This window comes from Electrona antarctica, assembly GCF_951216825.1.
Source record: "Electrona antarctica genome assembly, chromosome: 14".
Lineage (NCBI taxonomy): Eukaryota > Metazoa > Chordata > Actinopteri > Myctophiformes > Myctophidae > Electrona > Electrona antarctica.
In genome coordinates, this window is record NC_136795.1 from 3,315,064 (window position 1) to 3,336,462 (window position 21,399).

The 21,399-nt window shown below is 44.0% G+C and overlaps 1 protein-coding gene across 1 annotated transcript; it reads left to right on the plus strand.

The window, feature by feature from the left end:
* Positions 1-2,514: 2,514 nt before the first annotated feature.
* On the plus strand, positions 2,515-4,200 carry kcnj4 (potassium inwardly rectifying channel subfamily J member 4; the record flags this gene model as incomplete). The annotated part of the gene is made up of 1 exon (XM_079519384.1): positions 2,515-4,200. The coding sequence occupies exon 1, from the start codon at positions 2,698-2,700 to the stop codon at positions 4,198-4,200; it is 1,503 nt and encodes a 500-aa protein (XP_079375510.1). The 5' UTR covers positions 2,515-2,697.
* Between the last annotated feature and the right edge of the window lie 17,199 nt (positions 4,201-21,399).

Genomic DNA, 21,399 nt, shown 5'->3' on the forward strand with positions numbered 1-21,399 from the left:
TTTTATTTTTGAGAAATGTTGCTTCTCCTTGGGGATTATTCCCTCACTGCTTCCTCATTGATCAACAACACATAATAAAATATATTTTCAAGAGGTCAGCCATGGACTTGCGTTGCGTCTATTTGATCGAATGCTGGGGGGGGGGGGGAAAGTGGCTAATTAAATCGTCACGCAGCTGCATCGTCATGCAGCTGCCTCCACACTCACTGGACTCAGTTTACCACTCGGCTCTGAGGTTCATCACTGGAGACAGCTATGATACTCATCACTGTACCCTATATGAAAATGTAGGCTGGTCTTCTCTGACTGAAAGACGCAATAATCACTGGTACCTCTTCATATATAAATCCCTGGTCGGGAAATTACCATCATATATTTCTTCCATGTTACATCAGAAACCTAGTCGCATTGTAACTCGCTCCAGTGATTGGCTAGGCCTTCTGGTCCCTTTTGCCAACTCTGAACTTGGAAAGGCTGCTTTCAGCATCGGTGCACCTGAGTCTTGGAATGTCTTGCAACAAGAACTTAAACTTAATACCCTGGCATCAATTGGTCATTTTAGAAATGTACTCAATAACCGTCCATCACCTGTATGTTGCTGTTTTAACTGATTGCATTATAATTGTAATTAACGGTTTGTTGTAACTAATATTGTTGTATTACTGTTTTTTTCTATATGTAATCTCGGCATCATTGTAAATGAGGGGTTCCCTCAATGGTCTCTCCGAGAATTTAAATAAAGGTTGAATGAAAACAAATAATTTGTGTTATCTATCTCCCTTTTTAGCAGTTGTCTGTTGTGTGGGCCATTCATCACTGCCAGGATGATTCCTTGAGAGGAGTAAACCTCCAACTCCTGGTCACACTGGTGCCATGGAAACACATAGGACCAACAGGTGAGGTGCCTCTAAACCAGTGGTTTAGAGGTGAGGTGAGGTGAGGTGAGGTGAGGTGAGGTGAGGTGAGGTGAGGTGCCTCTAAACCAGTGGTTCCCAAAACATTTTAGCTCGTGACCCAAAAGCGAAATTTAGACGTTTTCCCTGAGACCCAAACTAGTGAAAATGTCTAATTTCACTACTACGTTTTTTGAGTGGTGTAAACCACTCCTACAACTGGCTTTGTTAGTCTGTCTGTCTGTGCTCAAAAAATGAGCATGGTTGCTATGGTCACCCAGTTCACACGGGTGTGATTTCATTACGTCAGACATTACGTCAGACCACAGCTGATCATTCTATATAAGACCTTACACCACTCGGGTGTGATTTTTTTTACACCAGGAGGCCACAACCTGACCTGCCCTGGTGGAGACCTGTGCCCCGATCGGGGGCACTTTATCTAGTTATTATTGTTTTTCGGCTGTCATTTCTTACTTGGAATGTATACTTTGTAGCTGCCTCCATCACTTGCCCGACTTACTCAGATACAATATAATCCCTAAATCCCTCATGACAGCAGTTCTCACATATAGCTAAACTGAACTCACCGTTCCACTCTGCTAATCCCCAACATAAAAGAGACTTCAGAGGTATGTCAGGTTTGATACACAAGGGAAAGTGGTTTGGGCAATATTTACTGAAGTTAAGCAATGAGCAATATATGTTGTTTTATGTGCAATGGTGTATTAACTTTGTATTTAGGGTTTCTTCCTGGAGGCTGAACCCTTGACAGTCAAACGGGCCAATGAAATAAACATAATATAGTGACATCACACTATCAGCCCCTCCCCTAACCCCTCCCCCTTTATCATACCCCCTTTATTAATGTTTTTATGTGGCCACACCCACCAGTTATTTAGTTTAGTATACCTGGTTTTCACCTTTGCACCACTCACCTGAAGCCTCGCCCCCAGCTGTTGTTGTATGACTGATAATGGGGCCTAGCTCCCCCATGGGCCATATTCAGACCGCAGCCATCTTGCCAGCAAGGTGCTACCTAGGTGATACTTCCCATAGACAACCCATTCATCCAAACAGAAAAGTTCTATCTAATTATATTAAACAACGTCAAACTCACCAACATTGCAGCTGTAGGGAAAGCTTGAATTATCCTCTTTCTATCTGTAAAGTGTTTGTTTCATACAAATCCACCGTAGACATATATATTATGAGCTACTTCCTGTCAAGAAATTCCATTTGTAATGCATGTGATTTTGGAAGTGTTGGAGTTTGGAAGCACTCGTTGAATATCACTCAACGGCCCATGCGTACCACCTGTTTTGAATTTGCACATAATGCAGGAGGCAGCAGGAGGTTGCTTTACTGATAACGAGCGCTTCCATACTCCATAAGGAATTTCTTGACAGAAAGGCATCTTCGTGAATCTACTCTCTGGATGCAGTCTCTGTGCAAGATCTCTTTCAGTTAGGCTACACGAATACATTATTTAACCAAATGTAAGAACAAATTGAACAAATCAGGGGAAATCCTGCATTTCATCTTGAGGTAATTTGGTACATATTTAATCAAAACTGTTAAACCCTTAATTGTGTTCCGTCTGTCGTTGTGATATAGGTACAGCAGCGTATCAGACATACCAGAGGAGGAGCAACAGAAGATCTCTAGCCTAGCACTTCGTATCAGCCACAGTTCCCCCAGCTACCAGCTCCACTCGGCCTGCTCTTCCCCCAGCTACCAGCTCCACTCGGCCTGCCAGACGGACACAGACAGCAGGAGGAGGTCCGGAGCCACCTCCACCTGCATGCGGGAACAACAAGGGAGCATGAGCATCTTCAATGGCAAGATCCTGACCGGGGCCTCCAGTCACCTGCGGAGCCGCTTCGTGAAGAAGAACGGTCAATGCAACGTGGTGTTCTCCAACATGGAAGAGAAGAGACAGCGCTACTTGGCCGACATCTTCACCACTTGCGTGGACATCAACTGGAGGTACCTGCTGCTCATCTTCTGCACCAGTTTTGTGGTCTCCTGGCTTTTCTTTGGCCTCATCTATTACTTTGCCTCGCTGGCACACGGGGACTTCGACGAGCACCCTGGGATGCAAACCGACGGGATGATGGTCGGGGTGATGCCCAGTGGACTTGGTGGTGTTGGGGGCGACAGCTACGTCGGAGGGCAGAAACTGTGGCGGCCGTGTCTGCTCCACGTTCACGGCTTCGTCGGGGCACTCCTGTTCTCCATGGAGACCCAAACCACCATCGGCTACGGCTGGCGCTGCGTCACAGAGGAGTGCTCGGTCGCCGTGCTGACGGTGATAGCACAGTGCATCCTGGGCTGCATCATCGACTCCTTCATGATCGGCACCATGATGGCCAAGATGGCGCGGCCAAAGAAGAGGAATCAGACCCTCATATTCTCCAAACACGCCGTCATTGCCGTGCGCGACGGCAAGCTGTGCCTCATGTGGCGAATAGGAAACCTGCGCAAGAGCCACATTGTGGAGGCTCACGTACGTGCCCAGCTCATACGGCCTCACGTCACGGCCGAAGGGGAGTTCATTCCCTTGGAACAGATGGACATCAACGTGGGCTACGATACGGGCATAGACAGGCTGCTCCTGGTGTCTCCGCTAGTTATAGTACACGAGATCGACAAGGACAGCCCACTGTACGCGCTGAGCAGGGCAGGTCTGGAGTCCGATAACTTTGAAATCGTGGTGATTCTCGAGGGGATGGTGGAGGCCACGGCCATGACCACGCAGTTCCGCAGCTCCTACCTGGCGAGTGAGATATTCTGGGGCCAAAGGTTCGAGTCTGTGGTCTTTGAAGACCGGGGCCGCTACAAGGTGGACTACGCCCGCTTCCATAAGACCTACGAGGTGCCGACCATGACCCACCTCAGCGCCAAGGAGATCGACGAGGCCGCCAGCCGGCCCTCTTCCGCCGCCTCCTCCTCCGCCGCGGCGGCAGTGTCGAAATCCACCAATAAGGAACAAGACTTCATCATTCCCAGGTCGCTCAGTGCCTTCTGCTACGAGAATGAGGTGGCGCTGAGCTACGGGGACGAGGACGACGAGGAGGAGGACGACAACATCTTCCATCCCTCTCGGGTCGTGGCGAAGGAGAGGGAAGAGAAGATGACGTTGGTTTCCGCAGACTTCCAGAAGATGTTACGGGACAATGGCGCCACCATGACGTCAGGCGGTCATGTCATGTGTGTACTGGGCATGGACCACCACCAGAGGGAGTTTGACATTCTGCGCACCACGATCCCTCTGGATTCAATGGCCTATAAGGCCGAGTCGTAGCCAGTGGTGGAAAAAAGTACTTTTATTCTTTACTTAGGTAAAAGTATCAATACTGCAATGTACAGTGTAGATATACTCTGTTACAAGTAAAAGCCCGGAATATACAATTTACTTGAGTAAAATTACAAAAGTTTGGTATCAAAATGTACTCAAGGTAAAAGTACCGAGTGCAGAATGTCCCATTCAATTATTATTAGTGTGTTTTGTAATAATGATCTAAATCTACAAAGTAACTAAAGTTTTCAAATAATTGTAGCGGCGTAAAAGTACAATATTTGCCTCTGAGATCTAGTGGAGTAGAAGTAAAACCTCAGTAAAGTACAAATACCTCAAAAATATACTTAGTTACTTTCCACCACTGCATGGTCATAGCAAGGGAGCTATGGGAAAGTATAGTGCTTCCTGCATCCTACCTCCCCCTACCTCCTGCATCCTACCTCCTACCTCCTGCATCCTACCTCCCCCTACCTCCTACCTCCTACCTCCTGCATCCTACCTCCCCCTACCTCCTACCTCCTGCATCCTACCTCCTACCTCCGGCATCCTACCACCTCCTGCATCCTACCTTCTACCTCCTACCTCCTGCATCCTACCTCCCCCTACCTCCTACCTCCTGCATCCTACCTCCCCCTACCTCCTACCTCCTGCATCCTACCTCCCCCTACCTCCTACCTCCTACCTCCTGCATCCTACCTCCCCCTACCTCCTACCTCCTGCATCCTACCTCCCCCTACCTCCTACCTCCTGCATCCTACCCCCCCCACCCCACAGAGTCCATATTGTATAGCAGCAGGGACGTACACACATAGACATCAAAGGGGGGCTTCAGCCCCTGCCCTTTTACCTGTCTGTAAAACAACTGCCCTTTCCAGACCACGAATGCAGCATTTACTACGCTGAAAGAATGCAAATGCCACACCTCTCCTTTGCATGCCATACCGGAAGGCAGCGTTCAGGAGAATGGCTTTTTTTCCGAAGTCTCTTGAACGTGAACGCAGCATTTTGCGTTGAACTGATTTGTTTAGAAATCCATGTCGTACACGGCCGCACCTCCAAGTGCTGGGGTTGCGGCCCGAAAATAGCTGATCTACAAGCTCTCAACGCGTCGCGCTGCGACGCGTTGAGAGCTTGTAGATCAGCTATTTTTGTCCAAAGGTGCCCTCTTACGGGATTTCAGCCCCTGCCCCTCTAACACCCTCTGCACGTCCCTGTTGTATAGACCTGGTTTTGTCTTGAAGAGGGCTTGTTCTTTTATGTATTCTGCACGTATAGTTCCAGAATATAGTTGTACTACAGACACTGAAACCCTGTCATGCCTTGCCTGTATTTGAACTTTAGTCTGTGATTGTTTGTTCCTAGAGGGTATGTTTGTTTCTAGAGGGTATGTTTCTAGAGGGTATGTTTGTTTCTAGAGGGTATGTTTGTTTCTAGAGGGTATGTTTCTAGAGGGTATGCGCATGCATAAAGTGAATGGCAGATCGAGTGGCAAAGTGAGTGACAAAGTGAATTTAATGTTGTTTAAATGCAATCATCAATCAATTAATGCAATCAAATAGGACTTTTCTGTTTGACTGTATGGGCTGTCAAGGCCAGGAAGTAGTTTTTTGCCACTCAGTAGGCGTTCCTGCATAACTTCCGGGTATGATGATGTCACGTGCATACACTCTATATAAGTTGCCATACATACATGGCCACACAGTGTTAAAGGACTTCACCACTTTTCAACCTATCTTCATATAATAGATCCTCTCTAATAATCATGATAAAAATGGCACAATTCCTTTTTCTCTGTCTCATAGGAGGGCTGTGGGAAGTTCAGAAACCCGTCCACCAGTGACATCATCGTTAAACAGATTTGTTTTTAAACAAGATTTAGATTTGTATTATTGTGAGAACTAGACATGTACGTGCCCGTCGCAGTCGGCCACCGGCCAACTTGGGAACGATGCAACTTGGGAACCTAATGATATACGTTGTCATATCACCCGTTTTAACTGTCAGCCGGTGTCCCACATGGAGATCTGTGTATGTGCCTGTGTGTGGAGACTGCAAACTGAAAAGTGTACTTGGCAATCAATTCGGCCCACTGTCAGAGCCTGATTGGTTGAGCCTCAGTTGGCTGAGGCAGAGGCTGGAAATTGCACAGGTGAAAGGAGTTGGCCTCATTAGGCCCACTGGCAGAGCCTGGCCCAGGTGAAAGGAGTTGGCCTCATTAGGCCCACTGGCAGAGCCTGACCAGAGCCTTTTGTGGTGGTTCTGGAGAACTGTGGGTCCGACCGACTCGATACCTGGCACTGCACTCCCTGTGGGGGTGTGGGACGCGTGTGTCGAATGTGAAGTCGGTGGGTCAGACGGTTCTCGAGTTACGTGCATTACAACCGTACACACATGTACGCAGAGACGTGGCGCATTATATAGTAGATTATGGCTTTCATTTTCGCATTGCAACTTTTCAGGACTAGAAAGCCTGCAGTTTCTATTAGCTTGGATTCCCCATCGATGATGTCACTGGTGGACGGGTTTCTGAACAGCCCATTGGTGGAGCAACTTGGTACCGGGCCGGGGGGGGGGTCGGGCCCCGCCGAACCCAAGGGGGCAGGCAGACTTTCCAACGTTGAAGCTCTGGGTCCTAGTGGTAGGAGGAGGGACTACAGGCGGACCCGTGGATTCATGACCGGGAAACCCCGTGCAGCTGGGCTTTAACGTTGAGCGCTCAGTTGCCCTACGTCACTCAGGACCTCAAAGTTGAGGTCCTGGGAGGGACTTCCGGCAGTCTTCCGGGTGCTTCAAAACGCCACTGAGCAACTTCCACTGACATGAATAGCTGGGGGGGCGGAGCTTCGCGCCAGTTCAGTCTCTATTATATATATACTCTATGGCCGAACCTGACTCCCAAGGCCCCCCCCCCCCCCCCCCCCCCCCCCCCTTTAAACAAACATATCCCAGCAACTGCAGCTCCCTCAACTTGATTAAGGTGTCAGACAAGCTACAAATGGTAGTTCTTTGTATGCTTGCTGCATGTGTGCAAGCACCAGACTGCGGAGCTGCAGGTAAAAGTCACGGTGGACCCACTTCTAAACTAAAATGAATATGACACAGCGGCCAAGTCGGGCCAACAGTTCCAAGTACATCCTTGCAGGCAGTGACACTAGTACTGTAGGCCTACTGTAGCCTGCCTGCCTACCTGTTAATGTTTTGGGGGCAGCTGATGCTGATGATTTTACCAGCGTCAGCGTGATACTTTTACAATAAATGAATTACTCACCTAATGCTCACCTATATACCGCCGCAGTAGCTCGATAGGATCCACTACCACCATGTTTAGCGTATATTCCAAAGTGTGTACACATTGTTTAAGTCAAAGATGCGCAGCATCATGGCTTTCATATGGTAATATAAACTTTGGCTAAAAGCAATCCACCACCACCATCACTTCTAATCAATGTTTAGTTCAGTCCCTCCTCCCAGGCATCATGATCTGGAAAACCAACTGTCTGTCATGGAAGTAGGCTACAACCAAAACAGACTTCCACTTCCTCTTCAAAATAAGAGCTATACTTGTAATGATTAGTCAACACTAGTTTTATTTCTTAAGTGAACTTACAGGATGTGTAGATATATTTGTAGCGCCCTGAGAGATAAGGCTTTGAATGGGTATCTGTCGTGAGTGACTGTGTAACGCTGTGTGGTCACGGGCCCCCTGGAGTCACAGGCCGGGGGGGGACTACACCCCCCCCCCCTGGTAGTTCCACACCTGGAACTGCCCACAGCCCTCCTATGAGACACAGACTGAGTAGAAAAAAATGGTGCCATTTTATCATGATTATTATTTATTAGTGAGGACCTATTATATGAAGATAGGTTGAAAAGTGGTGAAGTGGTCCTTTAAGTTAACTGAACAGCATTAACAACTTATAACCAAGAGTTTTGAAAGAAAATAATTCTAAAAGCAGTATAACAGCATGATTTCTGGGGGATTCTCAGATTAAGATTCAGACATCTTTCATAAACGAAGCATGGCACAGATTGCTGAACTGAACATAAATAACTGGGGAAAATCTCCAAAAGATTTTTACTATTGCATTTAGATGTTGCATCATTACATTATATCTAGTTACAGTTTAGTTGTTGTTTAGTTGTTTATGTTTCCCATTTGTGGATGTAAAATGAAAGACTATGAATGCAACAGAGGTTTTGATTTTTCTTTCCATTAGTCTTGACTAGACCAATTCTAAGAGTGGACACTGGACACTGGATGCTGTATAAATTATGTTTTGTTGATTGATTTTACTGGTCTTAATGCCTGCAATAGTATAAAATAGCCTACTTTGCAAAATATGCAATATTGCTTGGTGAGTCTGTCTGTTTCATCAAAGATTCTAGTCTAATGTATTTAATTTTTGAGAATGCATCCCTGGATATCTAGTATATGTTCTGTGCACTGTGCAATATAATAACAAGACCATTTAAGTGCAGTTAAGTGTAGCTAAGGTACAATATTTTGTATGATACTTGGAGTCTAGAAGATTTTAGAACAATATAACTAACACACTGTATTGTATAGGAAGTCACCACTCAATTTTTTTGTTAATACCTACAAACATTCATGTATTCTTGCAACCTCCTCCCTCCTCAAACAAAAACAATCAAAATGACTTGAAACTTTGTAACCTTTTGTTTTTTCCTAGGAAATACTTTTAATTTAATTGATTGATTGCCTGAGTCCCGTGGTGTGAGTTCTGGGCTGGTTTTGGTGAATATTAAGTAGTTCCGGTCATTTGGTGGAGGTCACTGGGGGCCACAAATAAATGAATCCACTAATCAGCAAGTGTAAAATCAGCCATAACGACGGCATCAAGCCGTTGACTAAATCAACTGTAGATTTAGTCGACTAAAATATCATGATATTTAGTCAACTAAAACTAGACTAACGCTAAAACATTCCAGGTGACTAAAATGTGACTAAAACTAAATGAAAACTATTCAAGAGACTAATGACTAAAACTAAAATCAAAATTTGCTGCCAACACTGTGTGGTGGTTGTAATTTGTCTCCCTGCTCTTCTATTGAGACATTTAGGTCGTGTCAAAGGTCATGTCTCACCTAGACGCAGGATCTGACATGAATGTTGACCTGATGGTCAGGATTCATTTTATCCCCTGAGCAAGCAGGCAGGCTCGCAGGCAGATCAATGGTAAGACTTTCAGGACTTGCGCATGAAACAGGGTTCAAATAATCCAGGGTAGAGGAGAGTTCCATATTACTACAGGCATTTCCTGTAGTGTATATTAATTATCGCATGTATTCTGCAGACTCAGAGGGCTCCATTTACCGCTAAACCCCTTATCCCTAAACTTCTTTGCCTTTTTTTACTATTTTGAAAAACATTTTTGAATAGTTCAACTAGCCAATCTACACTGACACGTTGTGAGCTTGTAGACTATTTTAACTATTCAAAAAGATTTTGCAAAATAGTAAAAAAAAAAAGGCAAAGAAGTTTAGGGATAAGGGGTTTAGCGGTGACGAAAATGGAGCCCTTAGTCTTGATCCATATATTATACAATATCAACTTTGAATTCTAAATCCTTCTGAAAAAACAGCAAAGACCGGTATAGGGTATAGGCGGTCACTTATATATTGAAATATATAAGCAAAACACCATAATACACTAAAGCTATTTTAACCCATTTTGGGCGGGAACCCCTTTTGGTGTTTTAAAGCATTATGTTATACTTTAGCTATTGAAAAATAGCAGATCTACAAGCTCATAGCGTGGCACCGAGTGCCGCGCTACGAGCTTGTAGGTCTGCTATTTTTGAAAAATCGTGAAAATGTGGCGCAAATCTTTGAATATATATATTATTACAGAGTGAACATTTTAACTAAAATCTTTGCTTCTGGGGAGGTCCCTGGAACAACATATTTTCAGATGGGGGGCATATTACATATAGTTTTTGGGGTCCTTGACATGAAATATTGAGCACCACTGAAATATCGACGTCAAGCCTAAATGGGTTTTTTATTTATTTGACAGGGACAATGCTCATTAATCAACATTTCAGTTTTCACTTCCATGTAAATGTGCCAGAGTTAGCCATGAGCTAATTTACATCTGTAGTCCCTGAGCAGGCTCTTAAAATGGTAGTAAAACTAAACATACAATGACACATATAGTACAATACAATACAATGCAATACAATACAGATAAAAGAAGGACAGAGTGTATAGTGTGCCAGCACCCAACACTATGTCCATACAAAAACACAATACAGATAAAAGAGAGACCGAGTGTGTGGTGTGCCAGCACACAACACCATGCGTTGATGCCATGTGTGCATATGTGCCAGCACCCAACACTATGTCCATACAAAAACACAATACAATACAGATAAAAGAAAGACAGAGTGTGTAGTGTGTAGTGTGCCAGCACCCAACACTATGTCCATACAAAAACACAATACAATACAGATAAAAGAAAGACAGTGTGTACTGTGTAGTGTGTAGTGTGCCAGCACCCAACACTATGTCCATACAAAAACACAATACAATACAGATAAAAGAAAGACAGAGTGTGTAGTGTGCCAGCACCCAACACCATGCGTTGATGCCATGTGTGCATATGTGCCAGCACCCAACACTATGTCCATACAAAAACACAATACAATACAGATAAAAGAAAGACAGAGTGTGTAGTGTGTAGTGTGCCAGCACACAACACCATGCGTTAAATTGTTATTGCTATTGTCTTCATGCATTACATGCTGTACAAACAGGAATGACTGAACAGCTGGAGTGGAATGAGTAAAAATGAAAGCATTATAAGTAAAACGAAAAGCATTTTATTCCTCTCAAATCTTTGCATAACTTCACTCCATGGGGTTGAAAATAAATATTTATATAATGATAGTTGTCTCTCTTTTTTGTCTCAACCAAACAATTGCAAATAGTTATTTTTCTCTTGAGAATAATAAATAGGCATATATAAAAATACACATTTAACTTTTTTTTGTAATACATTTGTGTAATTTGTATCAAGGTACTTTCAGATCTTGTATTTTCGGTATTTTATATACGTAAATATACGTCAGTATGAAATTGTAATATTTACACACAGGTTTATACTGCTGGATTAAAGTGATATGTGATATGTCACTTCTGATTGGTTTACCCACCCTTTGAACAAATTCAACCACCAATCAGCCTGCAGGGCACATCTGAACTTCCAGGAAGCCAGAATGCCGCTGGGGTAAAGCTTTTCCGGGAATCTGACCGACGCGGCAATCTGCTGCGTGGGTGGAGCTTAATTTCCATCCACCAGCTGTCTAAAAACCCGGAAGAGACCCCGGCAGACAGCTTCCTTTGGCATGGACTCTTAGGTGTGCCCAGACCCAATGAGAGGCAGAGTGAGTATAGGACAGGTCTTGATACATACTTCATATCATCACCTCAACTAGCGAACAATAAGCCTCCTGGAAATGTTATGATTTAATGATAGTTTACATTTGTGATAACTATACATTATTGCACAAGCCTAATATTTGATTATTTGTGATACTGTATCAGTATCCATGGCAGTATCCAGGCGTCAGTATGCTGGTCAATCCTGGTGTCAGTATCCTGGTGTCAGTACTATCCTGGTAAGTGTCCATGGTGTCATTATCCTGGTGTCAGTATCATGGTCCTGTTGTCAGTATCCTGGTGTCAGTACTATCCTGGTAAGTGTCCATGGTGTCAGTATCCTGGTGTCAGTATCCTGGTGTCAGTATCCTGGTGTCAGTACTATCCTGGTAAGTGTCCATGGTGTCAGTATCCTGGTGTCAGTATCATGGTCCTGTTGTCAGTATCCTGGTGTCAGTATCCTGGTAAGTGTCCATGGTGTCAGTATCCTGCTGTCAGTATCATGGTCCTGTTGTCAGTATCCTGGTGTCAGTACTATCCTGGTAAGTGTCCATGGTGTCAGTATCCTGGTGTCAGTATCATGGTCCTGTTGTCAGTATCCTGGTGTCAGTATCCTGGTAAGTGTCCATATTGTCAGTATCCTGGTGTCAGTATCATGGTCCTGTTGTCAGTATCCTGTCGTCAGTATCCTGGTAAGTGTCCATGGTGTCAGTATCCTGGTGTCAGTATCATGGTCCTGTTGTCAGTATCCTGGTGTCAGTATCCTGTCGTCAGTATCCTGGTAAGTGTCCATGGTGTCAGTATCCTGCTGTCAGTATCATGGTCCTGTTGTCAGTATCCTGGTGTCAGTACTATCCTGGTAAGTGTCCATGGTGTCAGTATCCTGGTGTCAGTATCATGGTCCTGTTGTCAGTATCCTGGTGTCAGTATCCTGTCAGTATCCTGGTAAGTGTCCATGGTGTCAGTATCCTGTCAGTATCCTGGTAAGTGTCCATATTGTCAGTATCCTGGTGTCAGTATCATGGTCCTGTTGTCAGTATCCTGGTGTCAGTATCCTGGTAAGTGTCCATGGTGTCAGTATCCTGGTGTCAGTATCATGGTCCTGTTGTCAGTATCCTGGTAAGTGTCCATGGTGTCAGTATCCTGTCAGTATCCTGGTAAGTGTCCATATTGTCAGTATCCTGGTCAGTACTTCTGGTAAGTATCCTGGCGTCAGTGTCCTGGTCTATCCTGGTGTCAGTATCCTGGTCAGTACTTCTGGTAAGTATCCTGGCGTCAGTGTCCTGGTCTATCCTGGTGTCAGTAACATGGTGTCTGTGAAGTACAGTACAGTAGATTAGAATTTCTGACATAGGCAATTAATTTAACACTTGGCCAATCAATCTATGAATTGACTAATAATTGCATCAGTATTTTCAAAATACAAAATACGTATTTGTATCTCAAATACATTTCTCAGACCAGTATTTTGTATTTGTTTGTAATGTGGTACACATTTTGACCCAGTAATTTGTATCAAAAATACTTTTTGATGTATGTTTTGCTAATCTCTGTGTGTAAATTGAAGAATGTGCATGCCATAGATCATACATGGGCAACTGGCGGCCCGGGGGCCACATGCGGCCCCCACTATCACTTAATGCGGCCCACAGGTTAATATCAGAATACTGATATATTATATTGATTTCAGCTAATTACTAGTGTTAAAATGTTATTGTCCTTTTCTATGTCCAAATATTTATATTTACTTCATAAAGTCAACATAACTATAACTAAATGCAATTCAAATAAAAAGAAAACCTAACCCTAACCACTTTTCAGGATTCCAATTCAAAAATAGCAAAAATAGCTGATCTACAAGCTCAAAACGAGTCACACTGCGACAAGCTTTGAGCTTGTAGATCGGCTATTTTTGCCACGACACTAATATGCAATGTGGCCCCTCTGGAGTGAGTGTGGAAATATAGTGGCCCTCTCCATCACAAAGTTGCCCACCCCTGGTCCCTGCCATAGATAGCAGACTTTGCTGTACTATCATATTGCTACCACTAGATGCCTCTGAAGACTTTTCTATCACACAGGGCTTCAAGGGAGAACAGTAATGGTCCCTCTAGTGGTGAATGGTGCCCTGTGTCCAGCTAAAACTTTTATAAATCTGTTTGCATGGTGTTTAGATTAGAACAACCTTGTACTGAGTGAGAGTGATATATGCCTACACTGAATTAGAAAACCTACAGTATGTGTACACCTTCTCGTCCAAAACCTAATTTATATGGAATTGTAGGCCTACTAGCTGCCATAACCTGCAGTGCACTCCGCTGGCCAGACTGGGAAGCGTTAGCCTATAATGCTGGAAAATGTGCTGCAGGGATTTGCTGCTCAGCAAGGCCTCATTCACACGTACCAAACACCAATCAAGCAATGTTTGGTCGTTTTTTTGTTTTTTTGGGCCACCACAATGCTTTTCCAATGGGAGTCACATGGTTTGATCAAACATTTGTGTTTGATCGCTGATTAATGATTGCTCCCCCCTCATCAAACAAAAATGTTTGGTCAAACCATGTGACTCCCATTGAAAATGAATTGGAGCAGCAATCAAAAAGCAATCAGGCATCACACACGGACCAAACATTTGTTGTGTAGGTGTGAACTAGGCCCAACAGGCTGAGTTCAGGCTCTGATGTCGGGTGATTAGGCTCGTTGGGGCTGAGACGCATGGCATTGTTGCACATGGTGATCTTAAGTCACATTTATACTGTGGTCACCTGACCATGTCACTCGACTGATTTTCTCCACCTTTTAGCAGTGGCTGTGGCTGAAATATCTGAATCTGTTATTTAGAATGTCATCATGCTTTAGGGTTAGGGTTAGAAACGGCCACTTGAGGTGCTGACCTCATCACATTTGTGATGACGGCTATGGCTGTTTTTAGCCGAAGGAGTGTTTTTTGTGCAAAACTAATGCTTGGAATGGATTCAGAATCATGAGAACCCTCTAGTTTAACACGTCACATGCTACTTAATGACATTTTGACATTTTTGCCTTATATAGGTTGTTAATGGTAAACTCCTATATAAAAATCACACCCGTGTGAAGTGAGGGGCACTAATATATTAAAGTCTAACTCATGCTGATTAGGTGATGTAATGGTGATGTAAAACAAACGGTGCCACACAAACATTAAACGCCATTAACAATACAGAGACAATATGACGTAATGAGGCACATTATGACGTAAATGTTCCCTTCATTGTCAATGGCGTTTACAAAACAAACATTGAACTAAAGACAAACATTAAACCTGTATATAGGAGGGACTAGCGCCCCTCAAAAAAAAAAAAAAAAAGCTCGGCCGACAGCCGGTCAGCAAGTGGATTCATGAATGTATATATATAGACAATACTTTAGGCCAATAAAAAGTGCACTTGTAAAATAATGTAGAGCACTTGATTAGTTCATTTGTTTAATTTTGACAATGATTATTTGACGTATTATTTATTAAGTAATTCAACTATCTACAAGCATGTGCATCAAAGACATTAGTTCCGTGTCCATTGTGTCAGGCTGGATGGAGGAGGATGTCTGAATAGTCTAGAATTGTCTCTTTGATCCTCTCTTAGTAATATTTCCCATGACCTAATTTACAGTATGGGGGTTGTCATACAAAATGTGATGCTGAACAGATACTGTTTATAAGGCCTAATCAATGTCTCAACACATTTTAGATCAGTTTGAACCCATTCTGACCTGAGATCAGATTCTAAAAATGTCTTCTAAATCCTGACAGTTTTCTGAAAAAGCTATGTTTCTATGTCAGTCGTTCTTCGATTTTTCAAAAATAGCAGACCTACAAGCTCGTAGCGCGCCACTCGGTGGCGTGCTATGAGCTTGTAGATCTGCTATTTTTCAATAGCTAAAGCATAACATAATGCTAACAGTACCAAAAGGGGTTCCCGCCCACAATGGGTTAATGAGGGAGGGGTGTACATTATGGGGTGTTAATAATTAACTCAGTGAAGCCTTTCAGGTCTGCCTTGTCAATTCTATAATTAAAGCTTTTGAAAATGTAATTCCTTTCTAGTAACATAAGGTTCAAAAGCAGAAAGCAAATGTGCAGTATAGCCAGTAAGCAGTACATTTCAAAGAGCTTGTGTTTTATGACCTTTGAAGAATGCAAGAATTATAATTCAAGTGACCAATGATTGTTCAAAGGAATCAGCATAGAACAATTATTCACGGTCAGACAGTAGAAGCAAGCGGATACTATAGAGCAGGGGTGGGCAACTGGCGGCCCGGGGGCCACATGCGGCCCCCACCTTCACTTAATGTGGCCCTCAGGTTAATGTCAGGATACTGATATAATATTGGTTACAATTCCACAACATGCAAACATGACCCGCTTTAATTACTTCAGTCTAAATTACATAAAAAATGTTAATTTTCAGGATTCCAATTCAAAAATAGTAAAAAATAATTCAACATTTAAATTCGAATATAGCAAAAATAGCCGATCTACAAGCTCAAAACGCGTCGCGCTTGTAGATCGGCTATTTTTGCGACGACAGTAATATATGGCCCTAGGGAGTGAGTGTGGAAATATAGTGGCCCTCTCCATCGTCAAAGTTGCCCACCCCTGCTATAGAGGGTATGCGCATGCTTAAAGTAAATGGCACATCGAGTGGTAAATCGAGTGGCAAAGCAACATGCAAAGTGAGTTTAACATTGTTTAATGTTGTTTAATGCAATCAGATATGACTTTTCTGTGTGCATGTCTGGGCTGTCAAGGCCAGAAAGTAGTTTTTTGCCACACAGTAGGCGTTCCTGCATAACTTTACTGGTTTGATGATGATGTCACGCGCATACCCTCTATACATAGATATTTTATGTGCTTGAAATGGTAGGCTACGTCATACAAGAGTATTGTATTTTATATGGACATTATACTAACAAGGAACAAACAAGCCATGACAGGCCTTACGTTTTCTGGATAACCACTTAAGCCCGAATCAAACATTGTTTGAAGTTGTTTGAACGTTTTTACCTACCGGTATATGCGCAACGGCATGCCCAAAATGGGGTGAAAGGGGTCAATGGGACACTAATGACGTTTAGAAGATTTAGAACACTTTCCTGGGGGTCTTTATGTGTGTAATGTGTGGTTTTGGAGATTTTAGCAGTGAGCCCAGTGTCTCTGATGTCATGGACACTGGGATCACTTCCTTCCTGGACTACAATTCCCATAATGCTTTGGTGCACTGCTCCTCCTGTCTTACGGAGGGCTGTCTTACAGAGACAACATGTAGTCCAAGGTTAATTAAATAAGGTTAGGAAGCGAAGACCGTACGGTGGACTCCATGTTGCTCCCTGGAAGGAAAGAAACATGCGCAATTGAGACCAAGGAAGCTGAACGCGGAAATGTTGGCTGCATATAGCCCATTGCGCATGTTTCTTTCCTTCCAGGGAGCAACATGGAGTCCACCGTACGGTCTTCGCTTCCTAACCTTATTTGATTAACCTTGATGTAGTCCAGGAAGTAAGTGAGCCCAGTGTCCATGACATCAGAGCCACTGGGCTCACTGCTAAAATCTAAAATATCTAAAACCACATATTACACACATAATGACCCCCAGGAAAGTTTCTAAATCTTCTAAACGTCATTAACATATATTTTTGAGTGGTGCAACCACTCCAAGGAACAGCAATGTCCCTATGTCCCAACCTATGTCCTAACCTATGTCCCTATGTCCCGATGTTTAGAGTACCAATAGGGGGTGCTGTTGCAGGCGCTTCAGACTGGTCTGATTTTTTCCCTTTAAGACACTTTCTTTCTTTCTTTCTTTCTTTCTTTCTTTCTTGCCCTATATTTGCTCAGGGTATGTTACCGGCACACTCTTGTACGTTTCCAGTCACTTCCTGCTACACATTCACACAGTGATACACATTCAGAGCTGTTGAAGTATAGCCATGATTCAAACTGACATCCTCTCAGTCTACAGATCCAACTTCTCCAAATCTCAAAGCTACTACTATGCCTCGAACTCACTCAGGTGCTTTGTTGGCCCCCGAGCAAGCAACAATCAACCCGGGCCAATGTCAAAGTTAAATAGCCAGAGGGATTTGGGCCCAAAAGCAAGACCTGTAAAAAATATATATATTTCCGCTGATGTCATTTTGCATACAACTCAATTCTGTTTAAAATAAGGAGGGACTTCAAATCTAGGATGCACCACCAAGTTTCAGGAAAATCTGTCCCACCCATTCTACATATTGACCAGTTCTTGATAAAAAAGGTTCTAATATATTATTTAGGCCCCAAAATCTATAAATCTCACACTATTAAGGCAACCGGCCGGTTCCACGCGCTGCACAAGGTGTCCTTTTTTCACTTGAGCACCTGTCCCTCTAAATGTCTGTGCACGCCACTGCCGACACGGGAGTAATTATAATACCGTGCCACTAATTGCTGAGGACAGTAATAAGGCTGTCCTCAACTCACACTACATGTGTTTGAATCCTGCTGAATATAGTTGTGTCATCCTGACTCTCTCTCTCTCTCTCATCCCTCTCTTTCTTTGCTGTTGTTTCATATGAGAAAGCAGCAATGTTGCAGCAACATTCACAATCTGGGATCTGTCTAACATTCTGGTACACTAAATCTATCCATCACTTCTTCTATCAATAACTAATAACTACATCTCCTTGTTTTCTCAGTGGATGACTACTATAGTGTTAGTCTAGTTTTAGTCGACTAAATGTCATGTGATTTTAGTCGGCTAAATCAACAGTTGTTTTTTGTCGACATATATTTTTTGTGGGCCTTGCATGCCATCGTAATGGCCGGTTTTACCCTTGCTGAAAATAGCCGATCTACAAGCTCACAACTTGCGACGCGTTGTGAGATTGTAGATCTGCTATTTTCAGCATGCAACCAATAAAATGACTTACAGTATATTGGATCTCTTGTCCACTAGTCCCTTCCTAACATTTTAGTCTAGTTTTTATTTGTTGACGAAATTGTCAATATATATTTAGTCTTAGTTTTCATCATAGACAAGTTTTTATTTACTTTCCATTTAGTTTACGTCAGTGAAAAAAGGTAGTCGACGAACATTTTTCGTCTTAGTTTTAGTCGACGAAATCAACACTGCAGTGATAGTGACCAGCAGGTTTGCGGGAACTCAACCAGGGTCAGAACTCAACCGGGGTCAGCAGGGCTGAAAGCCACAAACGCAGACAAGCCCAGGCTTGTCGCCACACGGGGCGGACGCACCGTCAGCTCTTTTGAACTCTGCTTCAGTGAACAGTTGAACACAGAGGACAACAACACACACACAGGACCACTTGTCAGGGATCTCCCTGTGATATGGCCGTGCAGTCTGCCAGAGTGATCTCCCTGTGATGTGGCCGTGCAGTCTGCCAGAGTGATCTCCCTGTGATATGGCCGTGCAGTCTGCCAGAGTGATCTCCCTGTGATGTGGCCGTGCAGTCTGCCAGAGTGAGATGAGATGAGATGAGATTAAATTTATTGAATTCGCATCTCACCAATAGTGCAAACATCTCAGCAAGGAGGATAAGTACAGTAGTTAAGCAGATATGGGCTTAACTAAAAAACTAAAATAAAACTAAAATAAATAAATATGAGCAGGAAAAAAACATGATATGTATTGTCCATATCGTAGCCCTTATTGCACATGGCCCAAGCACAAAGTGTTAGGCTGCGATATGGCCCTGCAGTCTGCCAGAGTGATCTCCCTGTGATGTGGCCCTGCAGTCTGCCAGAGGGATCTCCCTGTGATGTGGCCCTGCAGTCTGCCAGAGGGATCTCCCTGTGATGTGGCCCTGCAGTCTGCCAGAGTGATCTCCCTGTGATATGGCCCTGCAGTCTGCCAGAGTGATGTCCCTGTGATATGGCCCTGCAGTCTGCCAGAGGGATCTCCCTGTGATATGGCCCTGCAGTCTGCCAGAGTGATGTCCCTGTGATATGGCCCTGCAGTCTGCCAGAGGGATCTCCCTGTGATATGGCCCTGCAGTCTGCCAGAGGGATCTCCCTGTGATATGGCCCTGCAGTCTGCCAGAGGGATCTCCCTGTGATATGGCCCTGCAGTCTGCCAGAGGGATCTCCCTGTGATATGGCCCTGCAGTCTGCCAGAAAGCTCGGGGATGTCAGTCCGCCGGTCGGTGCAGAAACTTGGATACAGGTCACTCAAACCGCTGATTTTACCAACTAGTAGTATAGCCACTTTACTTTGCGTTTATGCTGCTTGCATATCATCAGAATGTTGAGTATATCAGATTTTCTTTTCTTTAATTAGTCTGTGCATGTTCCTGTACCATAATTAAATCACTCTCCTCTCTCCTCCTTCTCTCTCTCTCCCTCTCTCTCTCTCTCTCTCTCTCTCTCTCTCTCTCTCTCTCTCTCTCTCTCTCCAGATTGTAATCAAATTAAAATCACCCTCTGTCAGGCTAATAAGCCACTTCCCCTTTCGGCACTTCATAGCTATCCTCTCTCCACCTCCCTTTAATTATCTACGCCCCCCCCCCCACACACACACACACACACACACCTCCCATCTTTCTGTCTTCCACTCTTCCCGTCTCTACCATCGTGACCTCCGTCCAACGGGATAACAGTGTTGCATGTCAGACCTCTGAACCTTGGGGGAGAAGATGAAGAAGTGGAAGAGGAATTTCTCACTAGATGAAAAGATGGTCAAAACCCAAAGAGAGAGAAAATAAGGAGGCTGTTTAGCGACTCCAGGCCTCGGGGCTCTCAGGTCTTTATTAGTAAGTCAGCGGGTGAATGAATGAGCTCTGCTCAGTGGGGTGGTTAAAGAAGGAGAAATGGTGGTGGGTTTCACTGGCTATTAGGGTGATTTGGGGGCTCCTACTGACTCCCATTGTACATTGTCTCCAGAAGTGAGGAGCCAAGGAAGGCCCAACAGTGAGCCTTTGTGTCAGACATTTAACTGCCTGTTAGCATGCTAATTATATGGGATGTGTGTGTGTGTGTTTGTGTGTGTGTGTGTATGTGTGTGCGTGCGTGTGTGACTGTGTGTGTGCGTGCGTGCATGCATGCGTGCCGGCATGTCTATCTCTCATATTTTTTTCCTTCCATAATTTCCACTACTATCTTTCCTCCTGCTTGTCTCTCTATTCAGGAGGCCCTAACCCTTAACCCCAACCACCCCCCTCCTCCCCCTCCCCCCCTCCACCCACCACTGTTCTCTCAGTCTCTGAAATGAACCCACTTCCTGTTGTTTCCGTTCTCTTCATTTCTCGCCATTTTTTTTATCTCCAACGTCTTGTTCCCAAAGTCATTGTTTTGCCCTATTTTCGAGTCAGCCATGCCTCCTCCACAGCTCCTACAAATCTGAATCCATCTCGCTCTCATTGTTTGAACTTTTACGTCCCTTTTTATGCGCTCCATGTATATTGTCCACCGCCGGCCTTTCAAATCCGTCTACCCAGTCATGCGTCTCCTTCACCAATAACAACGTCTGCTTCTGTCGACTTTCCAACTCGCCTGATCCTCGTCCAACTGGCCTGATCCTCGTCCAACTGGCTGCTCCAGGATTAGAGGTGTATGGTTACAGATTCCCAAAATATTTTGTGCCAAAGAAAGTCTACAGTATATCTTGGGATGAGAAAAGACAGATGCTGGCTGTTACCTGTTTGTGCGTGTGTACGTATACATGCATGTGCAGATCGATCAATCAATCAATCAATCAATCAATCAATCAATCAATCAATCAATCAATCAATCAATCAATCAATCAATCAATCAAATAATTTCTGACACAG